This window comes from Pararge aegeria, chromosome 11, assembly GCF_905163445.1.
Source record: "Pararge aegeria chromosome 11, ilParAegt1.1, whole genome shotgun sequence".
In the NCBI taxonomy this organism is placed as follows: Eukaryota; Metazoa; Arthropoda; class Insecta; order Lepidoptera; family Nymphalidae; genus Pararge; species Pararge aegeria.
Genome location: NC_053190.1, coordinates 3,767,766 through 3,793,330, shown reverse-complemented (window position 1 = coordinate 3,793,330; position 25,565 = coordinate 3,767,766). Strand labels below are relative to the sequence as shown.

The window sequence follows — 25,565 nt, the reverse complement described above, 5'->3', positions numbered from 1 at the left end:
AGTATTTTACCTCTAATTTTCTAAGCGTTCATGATAAAATACGAAAAAAATGTGAGCTTGCAACATTCCGCGGTTGTAACCTGTAAAGTGAGACGTGCGCGGGGCGTTACGCTGTTTTTGGACACAATACACTGCATACAATAATGGCTTAATGAGGATTCTCATCATCCTATTCATCATTTCAACCAAATGACGTCCACTGCTGGACATAGGTCTTTTGTAAGGAGTTCCAAAATCCAAGGTCCTGGGCCGCTTGTCTCCAGCGGCTCCCAGGGACTCGCCTGATGTCATCTGTCCACCTCGTTGGGCGCCGAAATACGCTGCGTTTACCGGTACCGGTCACCATTCCAGCATCTTAAGACCCCAACGTCCATCGGTTCGCCGAGCTATGTGCCCTGCCCATTGTCACTTCATTTTCCCGACTCGCTGAGTATGTCGGTAATTCTAGTGCTTCTACAGATCTCCTTATTTCTGACCTTTCCATCGCCCGCTGAGTGAATCTGAGCCTTCTTAGTAGGCCCATAGTTAGCGACCACGTCTCAGATCCGTAAGTCTAGCAACACGCACTGTTCGAAAACTTTAGTCTTCAGGCACTGAGGATTCTGTACGTTATTAATTCAATGCATTCAATTAATTTATTTACCTCTGTGTATTTTCAGATCTATTGACCTTGTCTGATTGGGCCATTGTTGTTAAAGGTAAATTAACGGCGTTGTGTAATGGACTGGTTCACGAACCTCATTTCGTCCTTGACTTTGTTTTCACTGTGTAACATTTTCTATAATTGTCTATTGCCTGCAGAGCGATTGTTTAAGGTTATTTGTCGATCGTAAATTGATATTACTGTTCATGGATCGTAATTAGCAAACTTGTATGTTAATAAGGAGCCATTCAAAATAACCGGTGCAGTATACAACTAAAATAATGCGTTATTTAGAGTTCACTTGTTATTTTCATCTTTAAAGACCTCGATTTTTTTCTACCAGGTTTTTTAATGCTAACAGTTGCTCACTAATTTATTCACGTACAATTAGTAATAACTGTACTAGTAACTGTAAAGTTTTCCAATAAAACCCTTTATTAAACAGATTATTGTTTACCCAAAAACCTAGGATGTTATCTTTACTAATATTACTGTACCTTTTTTTCAATCTTTGTTACATTCATTCATTCCCAATTCACAGACCGACACATCATGAACATATCAATCTATTACCGGTTCACTGCAGGTCACGGGTCCTCTCCCACAGTGAGAACTGTTAAGCCGTAGTCCACCACGCTGGCCCAGTGCGGATTGGTGAAATGGTGGACTCCACACGCCTTTGAGAAATATATGGAGAACGCATGCAGGTTTCCTCACGACGTTTTCATTCACTGTTGAAGTATATGATATTTTAATTGCTTAAAATAAGAAAAAATTGAGGCGGGATGCGAACTCGGGCCCCCCCAAAAGTGTAGCTGAAATCCTGACCACTAGGCTAACACCGTTGTGCTTAAAAATTATTCTATCAATTCAACTAGTTTTAATAACCCAAAGACAATATCGCATTTTTTGCTAGCCGATGGTATAACATAAACACAGAAAAAATGTGCCTAACAGATAACTCGAAATCTATTCTTTATTGGCTCGGGTTATACCACGAGATCAAAGGCGTCGAAGTTCGAACTACTGTACCTTTTCTTTACACTACGGTACCTACTACTGGGCCCTAAATTAACGTTAACTTACAAATGCCTATTAAAAATTAAACATGGTAACAAATTGAAATTATTAAGTAGGTATAACCGATTGGTAGCAATTGACCTTGGGCCCTTATTCTCTATAACATTCTAATCGTAACACATTCTGAACCACAACTTGTGACGTAAAAGTTGTCAGCCCTTGGCCCTTATTTATGACATTGATATCTCAACTGCGCACGAAATGCATTTTGTGTCGTTTATAGATACAGGTCTATTTACAAAAGGGAGAAGGTACGAAGCCGTAAGTTCATAGGTAAATCTTAATTTGACTAAGTAAGATGGTGATAGCAAAAAAAAATTGTTTCTTGTGGGCTATTTTTAGACCAGGGTGTTTGGAACCTTCCTAGCTTTAGTTTTGAGTTGGCGAAAGTAGTTTTCCACCATCAACTCATTATAGGTAAAAGTATAGACATCCGGTACTTGCTTACGGGGGTGGGAGGGAGAGGGGGAAAGTTGGGGGAGGGAGGTAAGCAACATTCCGTTTTACACTTTTTTCCTTAACTAATTCATAAACTATACGAAATACATATCTAGATGCATTTCGTTATACGCAATTTTTGAGTGAAATTAATTTTTACCGTAATTAATTCAAAAAACATTACCGAAATCCAAAAACAGTGTCTAAGTCGAGTTTAACCCTGACAAGGCACCTAAGCTAAAAACATACCCACGTAAACTCAATTACACCGGGTCTATACCCTACCCCAGTTTATTATGAACGCTTCGTAAGAGCCTGTGATAGGTCTACATGAATAAAACATATTTGATTTTTAATTTCAATTCGAAGCACAATGTAAAACTTTTTTTCATAAATTTATCCCAATATCAATACTTTCCGAGGTATAATTATATTCGTATGAATAACAATAAGTTTATTCAATTTAACAGTTACACAAAACGCAGAAAAATATACAAAAAGTATTTCAACACAAGGCAACAGCTGTGATATGAAAACAGAATTACTATAATACCTACAGTTTTAGTGCAACACTGAGTAAAAATAAGCAATGACATAACATCTGTGTTTACATTTAAGGTCAATGGGCAGCAGAAGATAATAATACGAAAACAATAATTCAAACAAACATGTATACGCACACAGCATCATCGAAGCCTATAACAGTCCACTCATGTAAAAAATTAGGTATCACAAAATTGAGGTAAAAAGATACTCACATAAAATAAAAACAAAAAGACGTTGTCTTTTGTTACTACAGTATAGTAGCCCCCTACTATACTGTAGTAAAGGTTTTCAAGCAGAGATTGCTACAAAACAATGCTACTTTTTCTCTGTTATTTCTTTATGTTACTGTTTTTCTTATCAACGGACTTTGGCGCAAATTCTATCGCATACCAATGTCGAACCTAAATAAAAATCTCATTAATGTTTAAAGACCAGAGATTATCTACCTCCTTGTATTGTACCATAGATAGAGGCTGCCTTTGTAACCCACTTTTTTCTTCATGTTACTGTTTTTCTTATCAACGGACTTTGGTGCCAATCCTAGTATACAAATCTCTAACCTAAATAAAAATCTCAGACAGATCAGATCAGAGATAATCTACCAATTTGAATATTTCTAGTCAGTGTCTACCAGGGCACCATAAATAGGAAGGTACTCTCTAAAGTTTTTTTTCTTATTGGTGTAACTGTACTCCGTTGGTGCTCGTTATGATTACAACGTTAATGCTTAAAGATGTAGAGATTACCTACCTTATGAATTGGCTATAACAGTCCATTGTAGGACTTAAGGCCTCTCCCAACAGAAGGGTTCGCCCATATCCACCATGCTGGTAAGACGGATGCCCGTTCTCAGTTTTTGTTCCTTAGTCGCCTCGTACGTATGTATTCTGATTTGCCGTCGACACACGGCATAAATTGAAGGAAACTTGAAATTATAGCTATTTCTCTAAATCGAGTGTTCATTAGTGGTTTTTTATAGATCTGATGGAATGGGGAAAACCATCGCATATAAACAGAGCTGAGTTTTGCAGAGCATATAAGGTACATGTCCTAAAAAGTTAATCCAAGTGTGAAGCGTAGGTGTATAGACTCTTGGCAGCGTTCATTGACAATGGGACCCGCCATGCATTGGGGGGTCAAAACCTTGGCGAGAGTGCGGTGAATACGCAAGTGAATCCCTTGCTCTCACTTATAGGTCTATCGAAGGATACACAGAGTTTTTAGTGGGTGCAAGTCCCACATAACTACTCCGTTTCCTCTAACGGAGTGATATGCGTCAGGCATTTTCTCTTTATTAAAAAAAACAGGTGTTTAGAATCATGTGCGTGTATTAAACCCCGGCAACCACGCCCAGTAGACCGAAGCAGAAATTGCCTTAGCAGCTGAAATAAGCGACATATTCACGGAATCGCTTTCGTACGCAACCGCAACTCTCTCAGCAAGAATAAATGCCTAGCATAACTAAACAGTTAAAATACAATAGGTTGTTGTAGTTGTATGCCTGCAGGAAACTACATATCGCACAATCACAATAACTGTTATAATAACCGTGATTTAAAATAACTAGTTCGTAGTTATTTCGTTTCCTTGTTGCATAAAATACTAGCTTATTCCCACGGTTTCGCGGTAATTTCGGTTAAGTTAAATTTTGGTAGGTACGAGTATTTTGATAGAGGGTTTGAGCTGCAAATCTATATATATAAAAGAAAGTTGTGTTAGTTACACCATTTATAACTCAAGAACGGCTGGACCAATTTTTATGATATTTGTTTTTTTGGATTCCTCTTAGACCGGAATAGTATAATAAGTAATAAATAAAACATTCATCACAAAAAAAAAAGTTCGACGGGACAGCTAGTTTTCAAATTCAAAATTCATTTATTTCAAGTAGGCCTGATTTATAAGCACTTTTGAAACGTCAAGTCAGTCTGTTTGTAGTGACTCTACCACCGGTTCGGAAGGCAGATTCCACTGAGAAGAAATAATATATACACATCGCCATCAAAGTAAGCGTAGCTTGTGTTATTGTTACCAAGATAACTGATGAATATTTAGGAATAATGTACATTAATGTTCATTGCAGAAATATTTTCCAGTTGTGGGAATCGAACCCACGGCGTTAGACTCCGAAAGCAGGGTCACTGCCCACTGCGCCGGCCGTGATTGATTAAAAAAAAATGGAAAAATCCTTCCCTTTTATGAGTAATACAAAATTTTTGGGGTATGCAGTGCTTGTGTGCATGTATGAAGTGCACGCCACTGTTTATACTGCGGTTTTAACTAGTAGTTAGAGCGTGTGGGCAGATACTATCACCGAATGGTGCCGCCATGTTTCGATAGTCAATGATGATAATGAGTGAGTCATTTAGGTCAGCTTTTGTTTGTTGTGATGTTCAATTTTTTTATTCTTTGAACAGACTGTCAGCTCGTGATTTTTGTGATGTTCAATTTTTGAAGTTATGCTTCTCTTGGCGCGTTAGGGAAAAAATATGAGAGTTAATTTTTACGATGCGCTTGCAAGTACGAGAATTAAGCAGCTGGTTTTCGTGTCTCCTCTTCCACGCCCAATCAGAACCCGTTATACCTATTACAACATCCATACGAATCACGTCTGTAGGCCAGGGTCATAGAACGGAAACTGAAAGTCTAAACCAGTATGTTTATTAAGATTTACATACATTCCTTATAGGTATTGCAGAAGGATGGGATTCGCTTCGTATATAATAAATGTCCACCAATCCGCATTGGAGCAGCGTGGTGGGTCTTTGCTCTCAAAACCGTTACTCCTATGAAAAACGAGTCCTGTACCGAGACGTGGGAAGTTGAAGTGCAAATATTATTTCAAGTTATACTTCTTTTGGCGCGTTAGGGCAAAAATATGAGAGTAAATTTTTACGATGCGCGCGCATACCGTCACAAAAAACCGACGCCCTGAAGTTAGCTATAAGGTTTGACAGTTTGACGGTTGTACACTTCTGTTTGTCATAGTTTACGGGCTCATTCCGGTGATTTAATTGATTGAATTGTACCAAAATCGCAAATTTTAATGTTGAGTGAAACTTGGTTGTCTGATAATGAGTCTATTAGTATTCCAAATTCAACTATGTTTATTATGTCCATTTCTTTAATTATGTAAAAAATATATTTTGTTGTGATATAAACGTTATTCCTAAATCCGAGATAATGTTGTTTTTTCTCCAAACTTAGAATAAGGCGAAAGATAAAAATTTTGAAAAGATTTTTTTCTTGTTACAACAAAGAAGTATAACTTCTAACGCGTAAGTATACACACGTTTTTTTATCCTGTTTTTTTATTTATTACTTATTTACGGCACATGTATTTTGTAACACTTGTAAGTGCTCTATGGATACATATTCAATCGCGCTAAAGTTAACAAGGATTTAGGACGTATAGAAGCATTGGAGATGCGGGCATTCAGAAGCATGTTGGCCATAAGTTGGCCTGACAAAGTATTTATGTGGAAGTTCTGTGACGCATCAACCAAAACTTCGAACTTTTGCACACCAATAGTTACATATCTAGGACACGTGATAAGGCACGAGAGATATGAGCTCCTACATCTTATTATGATTGGAAAATTGTCGGAAGAAGTTGAAGTTGAAGAAATTGTTTGGACACTATGACAAAGTCCACCGTAACATCAGAACGTAGACTGCAATCGCAAGTTGGACAGCCAACACAAGAAGAAGACGAACAACAGTCGCTGCGCGTCGCTAGTCTAGTGCAATACGTCACGAGCATGTTGAGGTCATCGGTGACGCAAATTCATAAGTTTTCCCTTAACATAAATCGTTCAACGCGCGCTTAAAAGTTTTCAATTCAAATAAAACTTGAACATGCAAACAGCAAACATGTTCTGTAGGGCAAACGCAGATACAGTTAGGTGACCCAAGCTAATTACAGGTTTTAGATAGATACTCGTGGATACAGGATAATTGAGTTTTAATACGCTACTTTAATACAGCCACCAGTTTTATATCTAAGTAGTTTACCTTGTCCGCAAGGCATACTGTGCATCTGTATTTATTCTATTTGGTAGATATCGTAATTTTACTCGTATCGTTTATCCTTCCGGTAAACGGAGTGTAAGGCGCCCCCAAACTATACTTGAGCCAATTTAGAGAAATAATGTTTAATAACAAAGCGTTGCCTTTTGATGTGAAAAATCTATAGGCGGAGGGTAAACCTGAATTTAGGCGTAGCGACACCGGCCGTGGCGACCCATCGCCACGCAATATGATTGAATTTTTGTATTTCGTATGTAACAATAAAAATGAATATTAGTTATGTAATTAAACAGTCATTATTAACCGACTTACAAAAAGGAGTGGTTATCTATCTATCTATAGTGGTTGTAATTTTTTTTTTATTCGTGGAACAAATTTGTAATGATTTACCTTTTCATTCTACAATATCTGATGTATGTGACGGCTACACGTTTTTTGCGTGTTGGAAAAGCTTTACTTTATTTCACGAACTGTTCGGCACACTACACTGACAACGTAACTTTTAAATTGAGAAGTTGTACGATGCTTTCTTGGTTTGCATAATTCTAAACAACAACTACTAACTATCATCATCATCATCATCATCTCAACCAATTGACGTCCACTGCTGGACATAGGTCTTTTGTAGGGAGTTCCACAATGCACGGTCCTGGGCCGCTTGCCTCCAACGGCTCCCAGCTACTCGCCTGATGTCATCTGTCCACCTCGTTTGGGGCCGACCTACGCTGCGTTTACCGGTGCGGGGTTGCCATTCCAGCACCTTAAGACCCCAACGTCCATCGGTTCTCCGAGCTATGTGCCCCGCCCATTGCCACTTCAGCTTCGCAACTCGCTGAGCTATGTCGGTAACTCTAGTTCTTCTACGGATCTCCTCATTTCTGATTTGATCACGTAGAGATACTGCTAACATAGCTCTCTCCATCGCCCGCTGAGTGACTCTGAGCCTTCTTATGAGGCCCATAGTTAGCGACCATGTCTCTGATCCGTAAGTCATCACTGGCAACACGCACTGTTCGAAGACTTTAGTCTTCAGGCACTGGGGGATTTTGGACGAGAAGATGTCACGAATTTTTCCGAACGCTGCCCATCCGAGTTGGATTCGGCGGTTTACCTCTTTCTCGAAATTGGACCTACCTAACTGGATCGTGTGTCCTAGGTATATATACTCGTCTACAATTTCGAGTGCAGAGTTCCCAACAATTATTGGGTGGAGCGGAACATGACTAACTATAATTTTAAGAATTAATGTTGATTAACAACTAAAATCTTAGTTTGAAATCTAGTAATTATTGCTTTGAAATATCACACTTTCGTCATTTAATGACCAGAGTAATTTACTTGAATTTATTATATATTGAATTGAAAAAAGAACTCCCATAGTTTTCTGACCGAAAAATAATTATATCATAACTACTTAAACTTCTTAATTGCTATACTTGAAATCTTCTACAAGTGCCAGTGTGCGCGTATGAACGTGTGTAGAATTATTTACCTTGAACGTCTATCTGTTGCCATAGTAATTTGTGACCCAATTTGACCTTAAATTTGAACGCACCTTATGCAACGGTTGTCACCGCGTAATTATTTATAAAAACTTTGCACAGTTATATCTCTTAAATAGTTTATGCCATGAAAAAGTTATGGAACAAGAAATTTTTACTGTCATAAATGCTGTAAACCCCCTATAACCAATTCAATATTTGCCATGAATATGTATTGGCACATATTCTACTAAATTCATAAAATTTAAAACGTGCTCTAACATTCAAACAATAACTTATACTAGAATATAATGAGTGTTCTCGAATTTCCTTAAGTTTGTAAAGAGTTTTAGTTTTAGTAAATAAGTAAGGAACTGCTTCGTTGGTCTAGAGTTTACCATGTGTAACTAAGGATCACGAGGTCCTTCGAAACCCGGGTCGGACCAAATTACATAATGTATTTTGTATTTTCTATTAAAGAATTTTCGGTACCAGAGTTAGGAAGTTGGCAGCGTCAGCCCCCGTGCACTGGAGATAGGGTTGCCAGACGGTTGGGAATTTGCGGGATTCTCCCGAATTTTTGTATGTCCTCCCGACTCCCGACAAAGCAAACAATCTCCCGAAAAACAAGTTCGATAATTTTAAGTTCACATTTTCGTCAAATGAAACTTTCAAACAACACACAAAAAAAAATCACAAATACTTATGGCAAGAACAAAAACAATAAACATGCTCATTCGGTTCTTATCTTATGTGTCACAAATACCTACTATGTTTTTTTTTCTTATATCTACAGTGCTATGCAAATATATGTTTGTTTACTTAATATACTATGTATAATTAATATTATTAATTTATTTTTTTATTTCTTCCGACCAAAAATCGGTTATTGATCCCTATAACAGGAAGAATCGATCTGGCAACCCTAACTGGAGAGCGCGTAAAGCCGTCATTCCCGCAGCGTGATTACTTATCTTACGACAGGCCTGCGACAAGCGTAAATCTTGCAATCTTTGCTGTCAAAAGTCATTTTTGTATATTTTTTGTATGCAAAAGTGACGTTTAACTGCAAAGATCGCGAGATTTACGCCTATGGCAAGTCTTAAATGAGATACGTCATCACCTTGTCATATTATCTTAATTGTGGCTATAGTCGTTACAACCACCAAGCCGCATTTAAGCAACTTGATGGGTCTATGCTCTAATTTCGTCTCTCCTATGAGGGACGAGTCCTGCCCAGCAGTGGGACGTTATTAGGCTGCGGATGATGAAGTAAGGCTAAACTTTATTTTCAAACTACCATGATAGCTTTTCGCTAATCTCCATCACTTGATTTTGAAACCTTACCATCTAAAACTAGATTGTTAACTTAAATTTATAACGATGTTTCGAACTTCGAAATCAGTCCACAATTAACGGAAAAATCATTTTCCAAACATTAAAAAAACGCACGGAACCTCTTATGAAGACGGTTGTAAAGTTTGGGTTTAGAAACATTGTGCAAATAAAGTGATGAATGTGAAAGTAAAAGAAAGTTATTTTACTCTGTACTAAAACAAAATATGCGGAAAAACATAACATCTTGAAATCCATTGAGCTTAAAACATTTACTAGTTTTACTGGGTAGTTAAATTAGTTAAATAGCTACCAACCTTTACATAAAAAATATAAGAGGCGGTGATAGCCTAGCCTAGACCCGTGCTCTGTAGTTGGCCGGTAAGGGGGTGATAACGATTATGATGATCAAATTATTAGTTAAAAACTAGCTTACCTTTTAAACTTAGTATCGAAATAGTTACAAATTATACGAGGACGAAGTCGCAAACAAACTATATCTTAATTAGAGCTGTTATAATTTAATTATTCAGAAGTCTTCAAACTAACCTTCAAATTATGCGGCTATAAAACAAATGTGTCGTAGTTCTATTAGGTATGACTTGGCTTTTCAAAAGTGCTTATAAACTAGGCCTAATTTAAATGAAGGATTTTTTTTTGTGTTTTATAATATACTAGCGGACAATCGCGACTTCGTTCGCGTATGAGTCAATGTCAATCGAAATACTAGAATAGAAATGCTAGAATAGATCAACATCATAACCATCGTGGCTTTGTACCACATATTATATTACGTGGTATACTCAGTTAGTGAGTTGGCATTATACATACGAGTACATACATCCACCCTCACAAACTTTCGCATTTATAATATTAGTAGGATGGTACGCATGCAGTGGCGTGCATAGAGGGTATGCACAGGGTATGCAGATGATATAAAATGAAGAAAATCTCCAGTACGAGTTATAAATATATAACTTAAGGGTAGGCTTTTTATAACTCTTACAATGGCCTATCCTTAAGTTTTTAAAACTCGTACTGGAGATTTTCTTCATTTTATATCATCTGCATACCTTGTGCATACCCTCTATGCACGCCACTGTACGCATGCATTCGATCGTTGTCCCATATGCCTTGCGACTTGCTGTTATCTGTGAAGAATTATGTCCTTGATCTGCGATTATATTCATCAGATCTTCATTAAAATTAGAAAATACATGCTTGGTAGAACCCACTGCCAAATAAAAAAAGAATTGTTAAAATCGTTGCAAATTTAACGGAGATATGAAGTTAAATTGATGAAAATTTTCATCCTGTTTCCCGGAGGAAACTTAGTGTTTATCGGGATGAATAGTATCCTTTATGTTGACCCGGGATACCAGCTACTACTATACCATTTTTTTTTTGATCCATTCAGTAGTTTTCACTTTTACGTTCATCTGTTTTGGGCTCTGTATCGATTGTTAAGCACCCCCTGGTCAATATTTCAAAATATATTAAATGTACAAAAATCTTCCAGTTACAGTTTTATTATAAGTATAGATAATATAATATTTATAAGAGAACATATTAGTCTATAGAAACAAAAAGTGGATATAAACAGTCGACTTACAAGACATTTCTTAACATTCCTTCGCAGATGCCTATCGTCTGCGAAGGGTACAGAAGTTATTGGTGGGATTGAGTATACGCTTTTATAATATACCTAAAGTAATTTTGGACCTACAAATGCATAAGATTAAAGAATGTGTTAAAACACATTTATTACAGCGAGGTAACTACACAAATGATGAATTTTTATAATGGGTTGCTTGGAAACATCCGGCTCCGCTTTCATCTTTTACAAGATAGAAACATTAATGTTGAAATGTAAAAGGTAAATAAATTTTCTCGGTAGAATCTGTCTTCCGAACCGGTGGTAGAGTCACTAATAACGGACAGACTAGATGTTTCAAAAGTGCCTATGTTAGGCTTACTTGAAATTAATGAAATCAGTTTTTCTTTTGTGTAAAAGTCGATGTTGACATAGATGTGTGGTGTTATAAGAAATAAAAACAAGATAGAGTTACCAGATGAATGATAAAGGAGTAAAGCAAGTTGATTTGGAGTGGTTATTTGCGGAAGTTCGTCAATTCCTCAGGAGGCGAGGTATTCCAGCATTCTGGAATATCTGCGAGGTCTGGAGTGAAATAATTAGATAAATTATAAATTGTACCGGCTAGATTTGATAAATTTTTGGATTTATAAAATTAAATTAAGAAGAGAGTACCGAATAAGAGATCGATTGATGGATCGTGTTAAAGAAGATGTGCGTGTCAAAAGAGTGCATAGAGACTTTACTGCTGATATAATAGAAAATGGAGAGAGGTATGGATAGTAAGAGAATCTGAGTAAGTACGACGTGGTGTGCCGACCCGACGCAATATGAGATAAGGAAACGAAGAAGAAGATACATAAAAAGATTTTGCTAGCAAAAGTGGTCAGTTCTTTGGATTTAAATAACTATTTTTATGGTTTTTTATCAGTAATATACCATCAGAATACTTATCTTGTAAGAGATTGCTTGCAGCAATAAGGCCGTCTTTGCATGTCTACATTGTGTACTGTATACTCCTTACTGTTTCTTTTCCTATATGCTTTACGTGCAATAAAGTGTTTCTTCTTCTTCTTCTTCAATAACGTGTCCAAAGAAGTGTTTAAAACGTATCTACTATCGATAAAAGAGTGGCCCTGAATTTGCGCGCACTCTAATTCGGTACCATAATTTTTCCCGCGTGCTTGGATAATTTCTGTGGAGACTGACCGCTAATTCTGAAATCGGTCAGGAAACTGGTTGTTTGTTTTAATTACTTCATTAGATCAGATCTTCCATACAATATTCTTTTGAACTATTATACAATATCAAAATGTGACACCACCGTTTTGCCACCATTATCACATTCAACCTTTTAATATTCTTCTATTGGGCAAAACCCACCTCTCTGAAGGAAATAAAAGCTTAGACCCATCAAGCTGCTCCGATGTGACGTGGCGGGCGTGTTTAAAATTTATTAAAATATTTGTGCAATAAAGCTAAAAAAATATTGTATTGTCCTCGAAGTTATAAATAAACTATAGACAATTCCGATAACGGAACTGGTACAAAAGATACTCGCAAGATTTGACCTAAACATACTAACACATTAGTAGAGATAAAATAATTACTTACTAGTAAAGAAAAAAAAACTGAGATTAAACGAGTTCTACATAATACTACCGGTTTCCTACGATTAGGTCCGCGTACTTCTGACAAGTAAATTTGTCCTATACAAACCGCCGCTTTGCATCACCCGGCTGTTGCCCAACTAGCAAGGGTGGTAGAATAATATTCAAAAGCCTTCAATGTTTCTCAAAGTTGGGCTATCAAATGCAATAAAAATATTTCAAGAGCGTCTGGCAATTCCAGAGATAAGCACGTTCTAATAGATAAACTTTCATCACATATTTCACCCGTTTGGGGGTAGTGTTTTTAAAAGCTGTACACGTTTCTTGTTTTTTATCCAAAATCCCAAACGAAAAGTTCAATATTAAAAAAAACTGCGTTCCAATATCTGCGTTCAGCTGTTTGGTCTGTAGATGGTTTGTCAGTCAGTTAGAATAAATTAATTAAAATTTTGAGCGGTGATAGCCTAGTGGGTAAGGCTTCCGTTTTCTTTTCGTGGAGACCGAGTTCCAACCCCTGGTATGCACCACTGACTTGTCAGAGTTATGTGCGTTTTAATTTAAGCAATTTAAACATCACTTGCTTTAAACGGTGAAGGAAACCATCGTGAGGAAACCTGCATGCCTGAGAGTTCTCCATAATGTTCTCAACGGCGTGTGAAGTCTTCCAATCCGCACTTGGCCAGCGTGGTCTACGGCCTATATCTATCCTTCCCATTCTGAGAGGAGATCCGTGCCCTGTAGTGGGCCGGTAATGGGTTGATGAGGATGACGATGAATTTAAATTTTTATATGAAGATATATCTATAGATAATAATTATATTGTTACAGTTTGCTAAAGAGGCCACACTCCTTCCTGGACACAAGCTGCAACGGAGATAAGAAGGAAGGAGACGATGAAGTGAAAACAGAACAACAATGGAGGCTCCATCTCAACCTAAGGCACCCCCGGCCTTAGGGCAGGCTCATCTATCCCACTTGCCCCAACGCCCGCCGATCAACCTTGGATTTCAAGACCTGTCCTACACCGTCTCTAACGGCAAAAGTAAGAGTTATTTTCCTCTTTTTATAATGATAATTGGCGAACAAAACAGAGAGAGAAGCAGAGACGCAGAAGAGAACAGAGCAACACTTCGCAGGGTAAGCAAGGAATAAATACATCATGAAACGTGCCGCATTGTGTCCATCAACCTGAGGTGTAGACGTTAAATCTCATGCGCCTATAATCACACCGGTTTCCACGCCTGTCAGACCGGAACACAGCATTGCAACAATGCTAACGGCAGAAATAATCATGGTGGTAGTTCTACGGGTTCTGCGACAAAAAGCTCTCCTACTACTTAACTTTTCTGCTAACTATGCAAACGTATTACATGACATATATACATTCAGGTCTAATTGTCAGAACAGACGGGTCCTAGGTGCTTGCCAAATGAACCACGCTGAAATTAAGACTTATTAATATCTAAATACATGTGTCATTCGTAATAGTGTTAGTATAGCTTTTAACCTCGTTCTGGGAAGTTGTATTGTCATTCTTAATTCTGCTGCTTCATTACAAACTAGCGGACCCTCGCAACTTCGTCCGCGTATTAGTCAATCGAGAAGGTAGAATAGATCTGATTCTAACATAATAATCATCGTGTCTAGCCTTGTACCTACGATTATTATTCTACGATGTTTACTGAGTTAGTAAGTTGTCATTATTTTAGTTGAAACGTACACACATACATCCATCCTCACAAACTTTCGCATTTGTAGTATTAGTAGGATGGTACGCATGCATTCGATGGTCGTCTCATATGCCTTGCTATTTGCTGTTATTTGTGAAGTGCTATGTGCCCTTATCTCCGACAATATTTATCAGATCTTTATTAAAATTAGACAATACATGCTCGATAGTATACACTTTCAAATAAAAAAGAATTTTTAAAAGCGGTTCAAATTTAACGTAGCTATGAAGTAAAATTGATAAAAACTTTCGTCCCTTTCCCGGAGGAAACTTATTGTTTATCGGGATAAAAGGTATCCTTTATGTTGACCCGGAATATCAGCTACCACTATAACAAATTTTCTTTAAATCCGTTCAGTAGTTTTTACCTGATGCCCGGACAGACAGACAGACAGACAGATAGACAGACAGACAGACAAAAATTAAATAATAAAATCTGTTTTGGACTCAGTATCGATTATAAAGCATCCCTCGGTCAAAATTTTTAAAATATATTAAATGTACACAAATCTTCCAGTTACAGTTTTATTATAAGTATAGATTTCGGCGAAACCATTTGGATTTATCCCGCGTTAACAAATCCGGGTTCCCTCCGTCCTTTCAACACACTCTATTTGATTGACTTTATTGTGGTATGAAGTTAGGACATACAGACAAACACACTTTCGCATTTATAATAAGTATTAGTTAAGCAATTAGGATGCACGCTTAGTAGATAAGTCAGATAGTTTTAAAACAGTAAAAACGTATACGGTAAAAAAATATAGGTACCAAAGTGGAGGAAAATTGAGGTAAAGAGATAATCGCAAAAAAAAAACAAAAACACGTTGTCTTTTATTACAACAGTACTAAGTGAAGTAGGGGGTCAAGGTTTTCAAGCAGAGATTGCTACAAAACAATAAAGCTGCCTTTGTAACCTACTTTTTTCTACGTGTTACTGTTTTTCTTATCGACGGACTTTGATTCCAATACTATCGTATAACAAATCTCTAACCTAAATAAAAATCTCATTAATGTACAAGACTAGTCAGAATTTGTAATTCTAACACATAATTTAATTTTATTATGAATATTGTTACAATTCATTGCTGGTGTGTCTTATGCATAAATAAATAAATAAATAAAGACCAAAGATGATCTACCAACTTGTATATTTCTAGTCAGTGCCTACCAGGGTACCATAATAAGAAGATACTCTTTAAAGATACTTTCTTTATGATAGCAGTAACTATACACCTGGTTATTATCACAGCGTTAATGTTTAAAGATGTTGAGTACCTACCTCATTAATTGCCTATAACAGTGCATTGTAGGACTTAAGGCCTCTCCTAATGGGAGGGTTTGTCCATAATCACCACCATGAAGGACGGGTGGTGATTGCGGTAGATGGCAGGGTAGCACAGAGTGCGCTGCTGCCCGTTCTCCGTTATATGCCCTTAGTCGCCTCGTACGACACCCGTGGGAAGACACCCGTGGGGTGGTGATGAATGCATTATAATCTGCTGGGACCACACGGCATAGTCACCTCACTTCTAGTCACTATATCAAACAATTGCCTGCCTACTAAAAGGCACCCGTGCCTTTTAGTAGGCAGGTAATTGATTGAATCTCTTCCAAGATTGAGAAGGGGTTAAGGCCGTAGTCCACCACGCTGGCCCATTGCGGATTGGTGGGCTTAACACACCCTAATTTTTTTTTTCTGTCCTATCTATAAAGGATGCCTGTAAGAGATTGCTTGCAGCAATAAGACCGCCTTTGCATGTCTACATTGTGTACTGTATACTCCTTACTGTTTCTTTTCCTGTATGTTATACGTGCAATACAGTGTTTCTTCTTCTTCTTCTTTGGGAAAATTATGGAGAACTGTCAGGCATGCAGGTTTCGCCACGATGTTTTCCTTCACCGTTTAAGCAAGTGATATTTTAATTGCTTAAAAACGCACATAACTTATAAAAGTCAGAGGTGCGTGCTGGGATTCGAACTCGGCCTCTCGAAAGTGAAGTCGACGTCCTATACACAGGGCTACATACTATCTACTGATATCTCAGTATATTTTCTCGTCAGTTCTTACTAGGGTACCATAGATAAGTAGGTAATCTCTAAAGATCTGTTTTCTTACGCGTAAAACTATACGCAACATTTCATAACAAATGACGTACGCTTGCGGCCACCGCAGATCAAACACCACGGCGGGTCATTAGACCCCCGCTATATCCTACCAGTCGCAAGGTTTGCACGGAGCCGCTATTACTGCGACGGGCCACGCACATTGGCTAACTGTGTCGAAAGCTTTGTAAGAAATAACTAGTGATGTACTATAGCTAGTAGTAACTTCAACATTTCTGCATGTTTTTCAGTGTCTGGGTGTTTATATAAGTATATATTATAAGTATTTATGTATATTATTGATAAAAATATTCATCAGTCATCTCAGTACCCATAACACAAGCTACGCTTACTTTGGGGCTAGATGGCGATGTGTGTATTGTCGTAGTATATTTATTTATTATTATTATTTATATTTATTGGCATTGTGGGCAGAGGAGTGGTGTGTCAACTATGTTGAACGCTTTTTATGAAACTGCTAGTTGTTGCCCGCCTTACTAATCCCGTGGGAACAATTTGTTTTCCTGGAATGAAGTATTTTATTTTCCTTCCTTTCAACTAACTTTGCCAAAAATCAAATTGATTTGTTGGTTTAGGGCGTGAAAGAAAGACAAACAAACGAACACTCTTTAGCATTTATAACATACTATTTCCAATATTAAAATTATAATCTTCTGTGATGTCGGATAATAATGTTACATGATATTTAAAAAATAACTAACAAATGGCATCGTGTCTTGTCTATAAACAGGTTCAAGTTTTTACGAAACTTAAACTGGTATAAAAATTCAATTATGTAAGATACATAATAAAAAAGCTCCAAAACTATAATTTTCGCGGCCTAAATCACCTACGAGCTAAAAATAATTGTACAGAAAAAAGTTCCCATGATCTGAAGTCACTGAGAGCAAAAAAGAAACACCAAATTTGTACCTTTATGCTGATTTAAACGTTTATTAATGATTCGGTTACGTCAAAAACAGATTAACAGGCTTTAAAGAAAAACATCCTGCAATCGAGATATTCAAAGAGCTTTAAATATTACTAATTCATCGTGTTTACAACAGCAATTGTCACGATCGAGCAAAAACAAACAATCAAACAAACTGATCATTGTTGATTAAAATAATATGCGAATATGAACCGAACCGCGAAATTAGTGAAAGATTAAATATTGTCCTACCTAATATTATAATTGTGAAAGTGTGGATGTTTGTTACTCAATCACATAAAAACAAATGGATGGAACTAAGCATGGATGGATTTGGATGAAATTAAGCATGCACTTTGATATGGAAAAGAACATAGGCTACCTTTTATCCTGATTTATTTAGTAGTTCCCAAACTAAAATTGAAAATAGTTTATGAGATAGGCCGCGGGCAGACAGCTTTGAAATTTGGTATGCATGTCACCTATTCTGTGGAAAAGGATATATACTTTCTATACCGATCTCTCAAATAGTTCCCGAGGTAGGATGCAAAATTGTTAACGAGCGAAGCTTTAGACCCAATTCTGAAGTCCACGCGAATGAAGTCGCGGGCAGAACCTATTATTGGAATATTCTTTAAAATACCATTAGTTAAAATTCGCCAAGATCTGAACGTTCTGGCAGAGATTGCTACTAAGCGATAAGGCCGCCTATTGTATTCTACTTCCATCTTAGTATTTCTATTCTTTTTTTATTCCTTAACCTAATAGTAGTGTTCGAATGAATAGTTAAATAATAAAAATAATAACGTGCTTTCACTACTACTTCTACTACTGTGTTATTTCATCCAAAAACTCCCTAATAAGAAGCTTGAATTAATTCTTGGCATAACAATTATTGATTTATTGTAAAAGAAACAAACATATACTTTAAACTTGGCTTAACCGGTCACTAGGTACCGTTACCCATCATGTGGGTGGCGTTTTATCTTTTACAAAAACTCCGAGTACAAGTCCAAGCATTAGAACACTTCTTAATTGATGCAATTTAGGTAAATTAAGCAATTATAATATCAAGTTTTACGCAATTAAAACATCACTTGCTTCAACGTTGAAGGAAAACATCGTGAGGAAACTTGCTTGCCTGAGATTTTTCCATACTATTCCATATTCAAAAGCGTGGGTCCACCGGTCCGCACTGGGCGTGTGATGGACTACGGCGCCGTTCTTATTGTGGAAGGAGACCTGTGCCATGCAGTGGCCATTTATATGATGATGATGATGAGGTAAATTAAATACGTCGCGCAAACGCGATTGACTTTTTGATGCCGATATGAGGCACAACAATCGGAAACAAGCTGTGAATATATTATTTTCCATATTATAATGAACATCAAATCGATGACTTCATAACTAGACGCCATTAATATTTCAAGTTGATTACATCTGAAACATACATGTCGATCGAAAAGTATTCGGTTTCAGAGTGCCTAGTATAAGGTTCTTTTAACTACGTCCACTTACGATATGTATGGAATTCAAAGAGCGCCATCTAATGACACATTCTCATGACATTGTTTTCCAGTATTGGAACCAGATGGCGCTGTTTCGATTCCATGCATATTGTAGTTAACTGTATATATATACAGAATAAGTAGACAATATTACACTAGGCAATCAGTTAATAATGTGACTAAGTTTTTTCGAATGACAATCCTGCTCGGGCATTTAGTTTGTTTATTAAAAAAAACATTATGACTATATTATAGCAAATTAGTAGTGGCATGTTACATGTGGTGACGGCAGATCAGAACACAGTTTCCACCACTCTTTCTCTTCCCGCGGGTATCGTAAGAGGCGACTAAGGGAGAATATAACGGAGAATTTGTAGCAGCGTTCTTCGTGCTACTACTACCATCTGCTGCGATCATCATTTCTGCCCATTGATTTTAAGTCAACTGATGATACATCAAACTCTATTATAGGTATTCGATAATTGTAAAAGATCGATATATTTTTATCGATATACACCAATCACTAGCCGGCAACACGCGACCGGCGGAGTGTGGCCTACAAACGCGCACGTGAATGCACCGAGAAACCTCTCCATTGATGCAACTTCCAGTTCTAGGGCATGTTTCAACTCAAACGATTCCGTTGGGCAAGCCGATCTCTCAGATAATTTCGTTCCGAAGGCTTTGCTACTGATTGCACGGGCGATACATTTAGGCGTAACTGATGGGCCAAAATATGCACATAGTGAGAGATTTACATCTAAAGATACACCCATGTTATCAGCTTAGTATTTACCTATAGGAAATTGTAAGACTATAATTTTCTGTAAATCTTTTAATATTTCCAACTGTGCTGAACTTTCTATCTGAAGTACAACATCTATTGAAAGTAATCCTAACCTAAACCTTAAAAAACATTCGAAGTGGTATTTCTAAAACAAATGTTTTTTTTTATTCTTCGGTTTTCCTAATTTCCCTTTTTTAAAATTTATCTATTATATGTATATTTAAAACGGTAGGTACAGTAATTTTATTTCAGAGACATGCATGGCATTTATTTATATTTCTAGATAGATGTTGAAGGATAAGTATTCAAAACATTCTAAATGTTTACGTCTGACAACCCTATTCAAGATAAAAGACCGACACGTGCATAGTTTCTACGCTACGCGACGCGCACGTAATAAATTGACAGGGTCACTTGATTTTAATTTTGCATGTTACTGCCATAATTTTTGGTGGTTTACTCAAAAACTATTAGGTTTTAAAAACATAATATACCTCTAAAGCATGTGAAGTATTATTTTGGTCTTCATTTACACATTGTACACAATGAATTGCAGTGTATATACACGATACCTTACTACCTTACCCTTATGCATTGATAGGTCGAAAATAACTTAAAAAATATCGCCTTAGACAATTTTTTTAAATATTATGAGACGGCAAGTATTTCAAAAAATTGTAGCTTTTATAAAGTCTTTGATCAATAATGGGAACAACGCTGCTTGTACAATATTTTAACTTTAAATTACTAAAACAGTTACATAGTTATTGTACCTGTGACTTTAAAGTCTTTATTCGAAAGTATTTGATATTCTATTGACTTTTAAGTATTTTAGCGTAGACAGTATTTCACAACATGATTAACGTTCAGAGACATTCGTTGTTAACAGTTATGGCATTTTCTAAGAGAAATAAGTCCTTATAAATAGACATGCAAAGTATAAATTTGCTTGTAACAAATGCAACTTCTTCACAAGAGCTGCGTCCTGTACTATAAATGCAGTGATTTCAATACAATAGCCGGGGTCAAGAGAGGACATCCACACTTTACAGTATTGTTTTGCGTTATTACTTAGTATTACTAACCATACTAAATATTTTTTTACGTAAGCACGTAAATAAATAAATATATAGATTACGACAATATACACATCGCCATCTAGTCCTAAAGTTTAGAATGACGTTTAGTTATACGTTTATATATTACGTTTAGTCCCAAAGTAAGCTAAGCTTGTCTTATGGGACCTAGATACCTAAAAAAATATTTTTACGAAGAATATACCCAGACACAGAAGAACATTCATGTTTATCACACAAACATTCTCTAGTTGTGGGAATCGAACCCACGGCCTTTTGACTCAGAAAGCGATCCTCAAATTCATTAATAAATACTCTACGACAATTACAAATTGCCATTATGGGTACTAAGATGACAGATGAATATTTTTATGAATTATATACATAAAAACTTATAATATACAGATAAACACCAATGTGAAAAACATTCATGTTCATCACACAAATCTATCAATTCATTCGTACAAACTTCGAAATTGTCTTTATAAAAATTCAAAATTCAAACTTGGCAATTTATTGTAATTTAGACGGCCGCGTGGCGCAGTGGGCAGCGACCCTGCTTTCGGAGTCCAAGGTCGTGGATTCGATTCCCACAACTGGAAAATGACTGTGTGTATTATATTTATAAAAAAAAAGATTCATCAGCTACGAGTATCTTAGTACCCATAACACAAACAACGCTTACTTTGGGGCTAGATGGCGATGTAAGGATGGTCGTAGTATATTTATTATTTATTTTATTTATTTACCTTATTCTTTATCCTGGTTATCCTTTTTTTTTTCTTCCAGTATCAAAGCTAATCCTTCGGGGAATCAATGGTGAATTTCGATCTGGTCAGCTGACGGCGATACTTGGCCCGTCGGGAGCCGGCAAAAGTACTCTGCTGAACATACTCGCAGGTTACAGGTAACTGCTTACATTACTTCTAGGTTTTCTCATTTTTAATTCCCGAGTTAAATATGCCTCGCATTCAGCCAGTCAGTCAAAGTCAAATATTTCTTTATTCAAATAGATGCCATACCACCTTTGATCTCGTTTGATGCATGAAAATGTGTAGCTGTAAAGTAGTGAGATGATGGCGATACCTACATTTATCATCTTCATCCACCCATTACCGACCTACTACAGGGCATGGGTCTCCTGTCAGAATGAGAAGTGTTTAGGCCGTGAACTACACACGCCGTTGAGAACATTATGGAGAACTCTCAGGCATGCAGTTTTTCTAACGATGTTTTCTTTCACCGTCAAAAGCAAGGGACCTTTGAAATGCTTAAATTAAAAACGTACATCACTCCGAAAAGTCAGTGCTGCGTGCCGAAAGGAAAGCCCCAGCCTTACCCATAATATTACTAGGGGCATCATCACTAATGTGTACTGAACATGAGTGATGATGCCCCTAGTAATATTATTTTTATTTATGTAAAATCGCTGGTAGACCCAATAAATAAATAAATAAATAATGCACTATGCATGCACTATGTATGCACTAGTCTTATCACCGCTTCACATTCGATAACTAAAAATTAAAGCTATTTTATAAATGAAAACTGACATTAATATGTATCAGTCTGGAGTTTATAAAGTGTCGAACCCCGTGCTTCAGAGAGCACGATAAACAGTCGGTTTTGGGCATCATCACTAATGTGTACTGATATTCGTTAAAAGCCCACCACCTCGCATGGGAGCAGCGTGGTGGGTCTATGTTAGCTATGGTTTATAAATAGGCTCAGTATTGTAATCGTCATGAAATCTATTTACCGTTTCTATTCTAAAGCCGTTTATAGAAAGATGCTAACCAATAGTAAAATTATGAAAGTGTGCATATAACTAGTTGTTTTGGTGGAAGTCTTAGGCAGCTTCCACACTCAGCGGTCAGCTTGGCCACCCAAATAAGTGGCGTAAAGAGCCGCGGCAAGTAGATCGGCCATAAATTGCAGTTGACTTCAAAGAGGGAGCTAGATAATCGCACTCAATATGTTTGTGTATTTACGGGTACAAAAAAAGACAACGAAGGGATTCACATATAAATGCGGTTGCATTAAAGATTTTGAAGCTGTGATAGCCAACTAGTCAATACTTCGGCATCACTCTCAAAAAATTTGGTTTCCTGGCACGCGCTTTTAACTTTTCTAATTTACATGCGTTTTAAGCAATGAAATATTACTTGCTTTGTCGGTGAATGAAAACATCGTGAGAAAACTTGCATGTCTGAGAGTACTCTGTAGTGTTGTCAAAAGCGGGTGAAGTTCACTAATCCGAACTTGCCCAGTAGTGGGCCGCTAATGGGTTTTTTATGATGACGATGATGACTGAAGTAATAACGACCTTAGTCTTGACTGCCACGCCTGGTCTCTGGTCTACGCAATACCTTGCAAACTCCGAATACGTTGGCTCCTCGTTGGCGTAAACTCCATTTCAGTAAAATTTCCAACTTGGTTGCCACTCTGTCGTCTTCAAACAAAACGCTTATTTTGACAGCAACAGTTGAATAAATTATTTGTATGTAAATGACAAGTCGCCAACGGTCGGCAACTAACAGCAAAGGTACCGAATACCGAAGGCAGAAAATGGTCGCTGAGTGTGTAGGTTTCCTTATATCTCTAGGCCATTTAGCATTCTAGTGTGGTTTTATAGATGCGGAATACCAAAAAAATATATACCTACTTGTTTTCTACTTTGCATTTACTTGAAGGTACATTATTAATTAGCAGATGCATTTACTCATGTAGTCTTAGTACCTTAAGATTTGTATCAAAGCTCGTAATTATAAAGTCATAATCGAGTTACAGACTCAAAGTTACTTTGATCATTTAGATATACCCAAGTGATCGAATCAGAAATGAGGAGATGTGTAGAAGATTTACGGTAACCCGACTCCTGAACTAGGACGACAGATGATATGAAGTGAGTCGCAGGAAGATACAATAAAACCGATGAATGTCCAGCAGTGGACGTTCATAAGTTGATATGATGATGCTGATGAGTCAAGTAATTTTGGTAATAGTAGTATTTTCGGTACTTTTACAGTTCGGTACTTTTTTATACTACTGTAGGGCTATTATGTATCTCAGTTGACACCAAATTTAGTAACCAACTGTGGAAAAGTGCAACCAATTAACGCCCAGATCATTATTATACATCAAATGAACATGAATCATTTGTTGTAATTGTTTCTGCCAACATAGTTAAAATTAACTTAGTCTTAATATTAAGGTGCAAAACTGAATACAAATATAGATTTAAAAGGTTATTTGGTTACAACTTTCAAAAGTGGCTAGCTAATTTCCTGACAACTCTGTTACGAATACAAAATGGCCTGCTGAACGAATTTTTCAAGAGCGTTGAAGCGGGAATTATGAGCTTTAAAACAAGAACGATAAATTCGATTTTACTCTTATGTTACAGGATTTTAATAGTCAAAAGCGGCCTTACAATTGCGAGTGCAAAATTCTAATACTAAGTGTAACTGATGAAGGTTTTTATTTTCTTTGAAGGGTTAATGGTGCAACCGGTCTTATAACTACAAATGGACAACCGAGAGACCTGAAAATGTTCAGAAAGCTGTCACGCTACATCATGCAGGACGATCTTCTCCAACCTCTCATCACGGTGCAGGAGGCGATGAATATGGCGGCGGATCTGAAACTGGGCAGTGATATTGACATACGGAGGAAGACTGTTATTGTAAGAGAAAAAATAATGGATTGTAGAACATGTGCATAAAACAAGCCATTCTGAGATGCTTACCCTTTACTAATCTGACCCCCAAGACACGGGATATCCTAGTTTGAAGGGTCCAGGAAAAGTAAAAAAAAATGTTCTTCTGATTAAATTGAAACCACTATTATTGTTGCTGAAGGCGAGGGAATAATATGGGTTTTATTACCTAGTTATTTGTGTGCAGTCTAGCCAAAAATAAGCTGACGATGTAAATATATCACTCCATCAGTGATTTAGATAATGCTTAATTTCAACGTCATGATTATGACTGCTATTAAAATAACCATTTAAAAAAAGTGGGTAAGAGAACCTATTTAATTGAATTGTGGTTGTTTTCCCAGTTTGAGATGTTGAAATTTCAAATGTTTCTATTTGAAACGAGGCATTTTGCTTCTTCGCTTCTAATAAACGCTGCAAAGATCTTGAACGTCCTTCATTCTACTCGGTCGCTTTCTCTCTTCTCCTTTAACTTAGGGTTGCTGCAAATCATAGCGAGCTCCACTTTAGGTAATATCATCAAAAAAATCAAAATAATGAATTTTGATTTCAAGTAGGCCTAGTTTATAAGCACTTTTGAAACGTCAAGTCAGTTTGTTTGTAATGACTCTACCACCGGTTCGGAAGGTAGATTCCACTGATGAAGAGCCGACAAGAAACTCAGCAGATTCTCTTTTCCAACATTATTTTATAGTTTAACAATCTTTAGAACTTTTCTGTTTTGTGAGAGATGAGTGCGGAGTGGCCTGCTTCCAAGCAGCCTTGTTATTAAGGAATTCATCAATCGTGTAGTAACCACGATTTGTTAAAAGTGTTTTAATATATTGTTTAAACTTAGATAAAGGTAGATCTAATATTACCTTCGGTATCATGTTATAAAAGCATATACCCATCCCCACAAAGGATTTCTGTACTTTTCTCAGACGATATGCAGATATCACTAATTTATGT

The 25,565-nt window shown here is 36.9% G+C and overlaps 1 protein-coding gene across 1 annotated transcript in view; it reads left to right on the top strand.

Annotated features, from left to right (window-relative positions):
- Positions 1-25,565, top strand: part of LOC120627357 (ATP-binding cassette sub-family G member 1-like) — a 50,877-nt gene that overhangs the window by 15,932 nt on the left and 9,380 nt on the right. The window contains exons 2-4 of the mRNA XM_039895342.1: positions 13,585-13,798; positions 21,686-21,803; positions 24,392-24,581. Coding sequence (XP_039751276.1) covers positions 13,672-13,798; positions 21,686-21,803; positions 24,392-24,581 — 435 coding nt within the window. The 5' untranslated portion in view covers positions 13,585-13,671. The remainder of the gene's footprint in view (positions 1-13,584; positions 13,799-21,685; positions 21,804-24,391; positions 24,582-25,565) is intronic.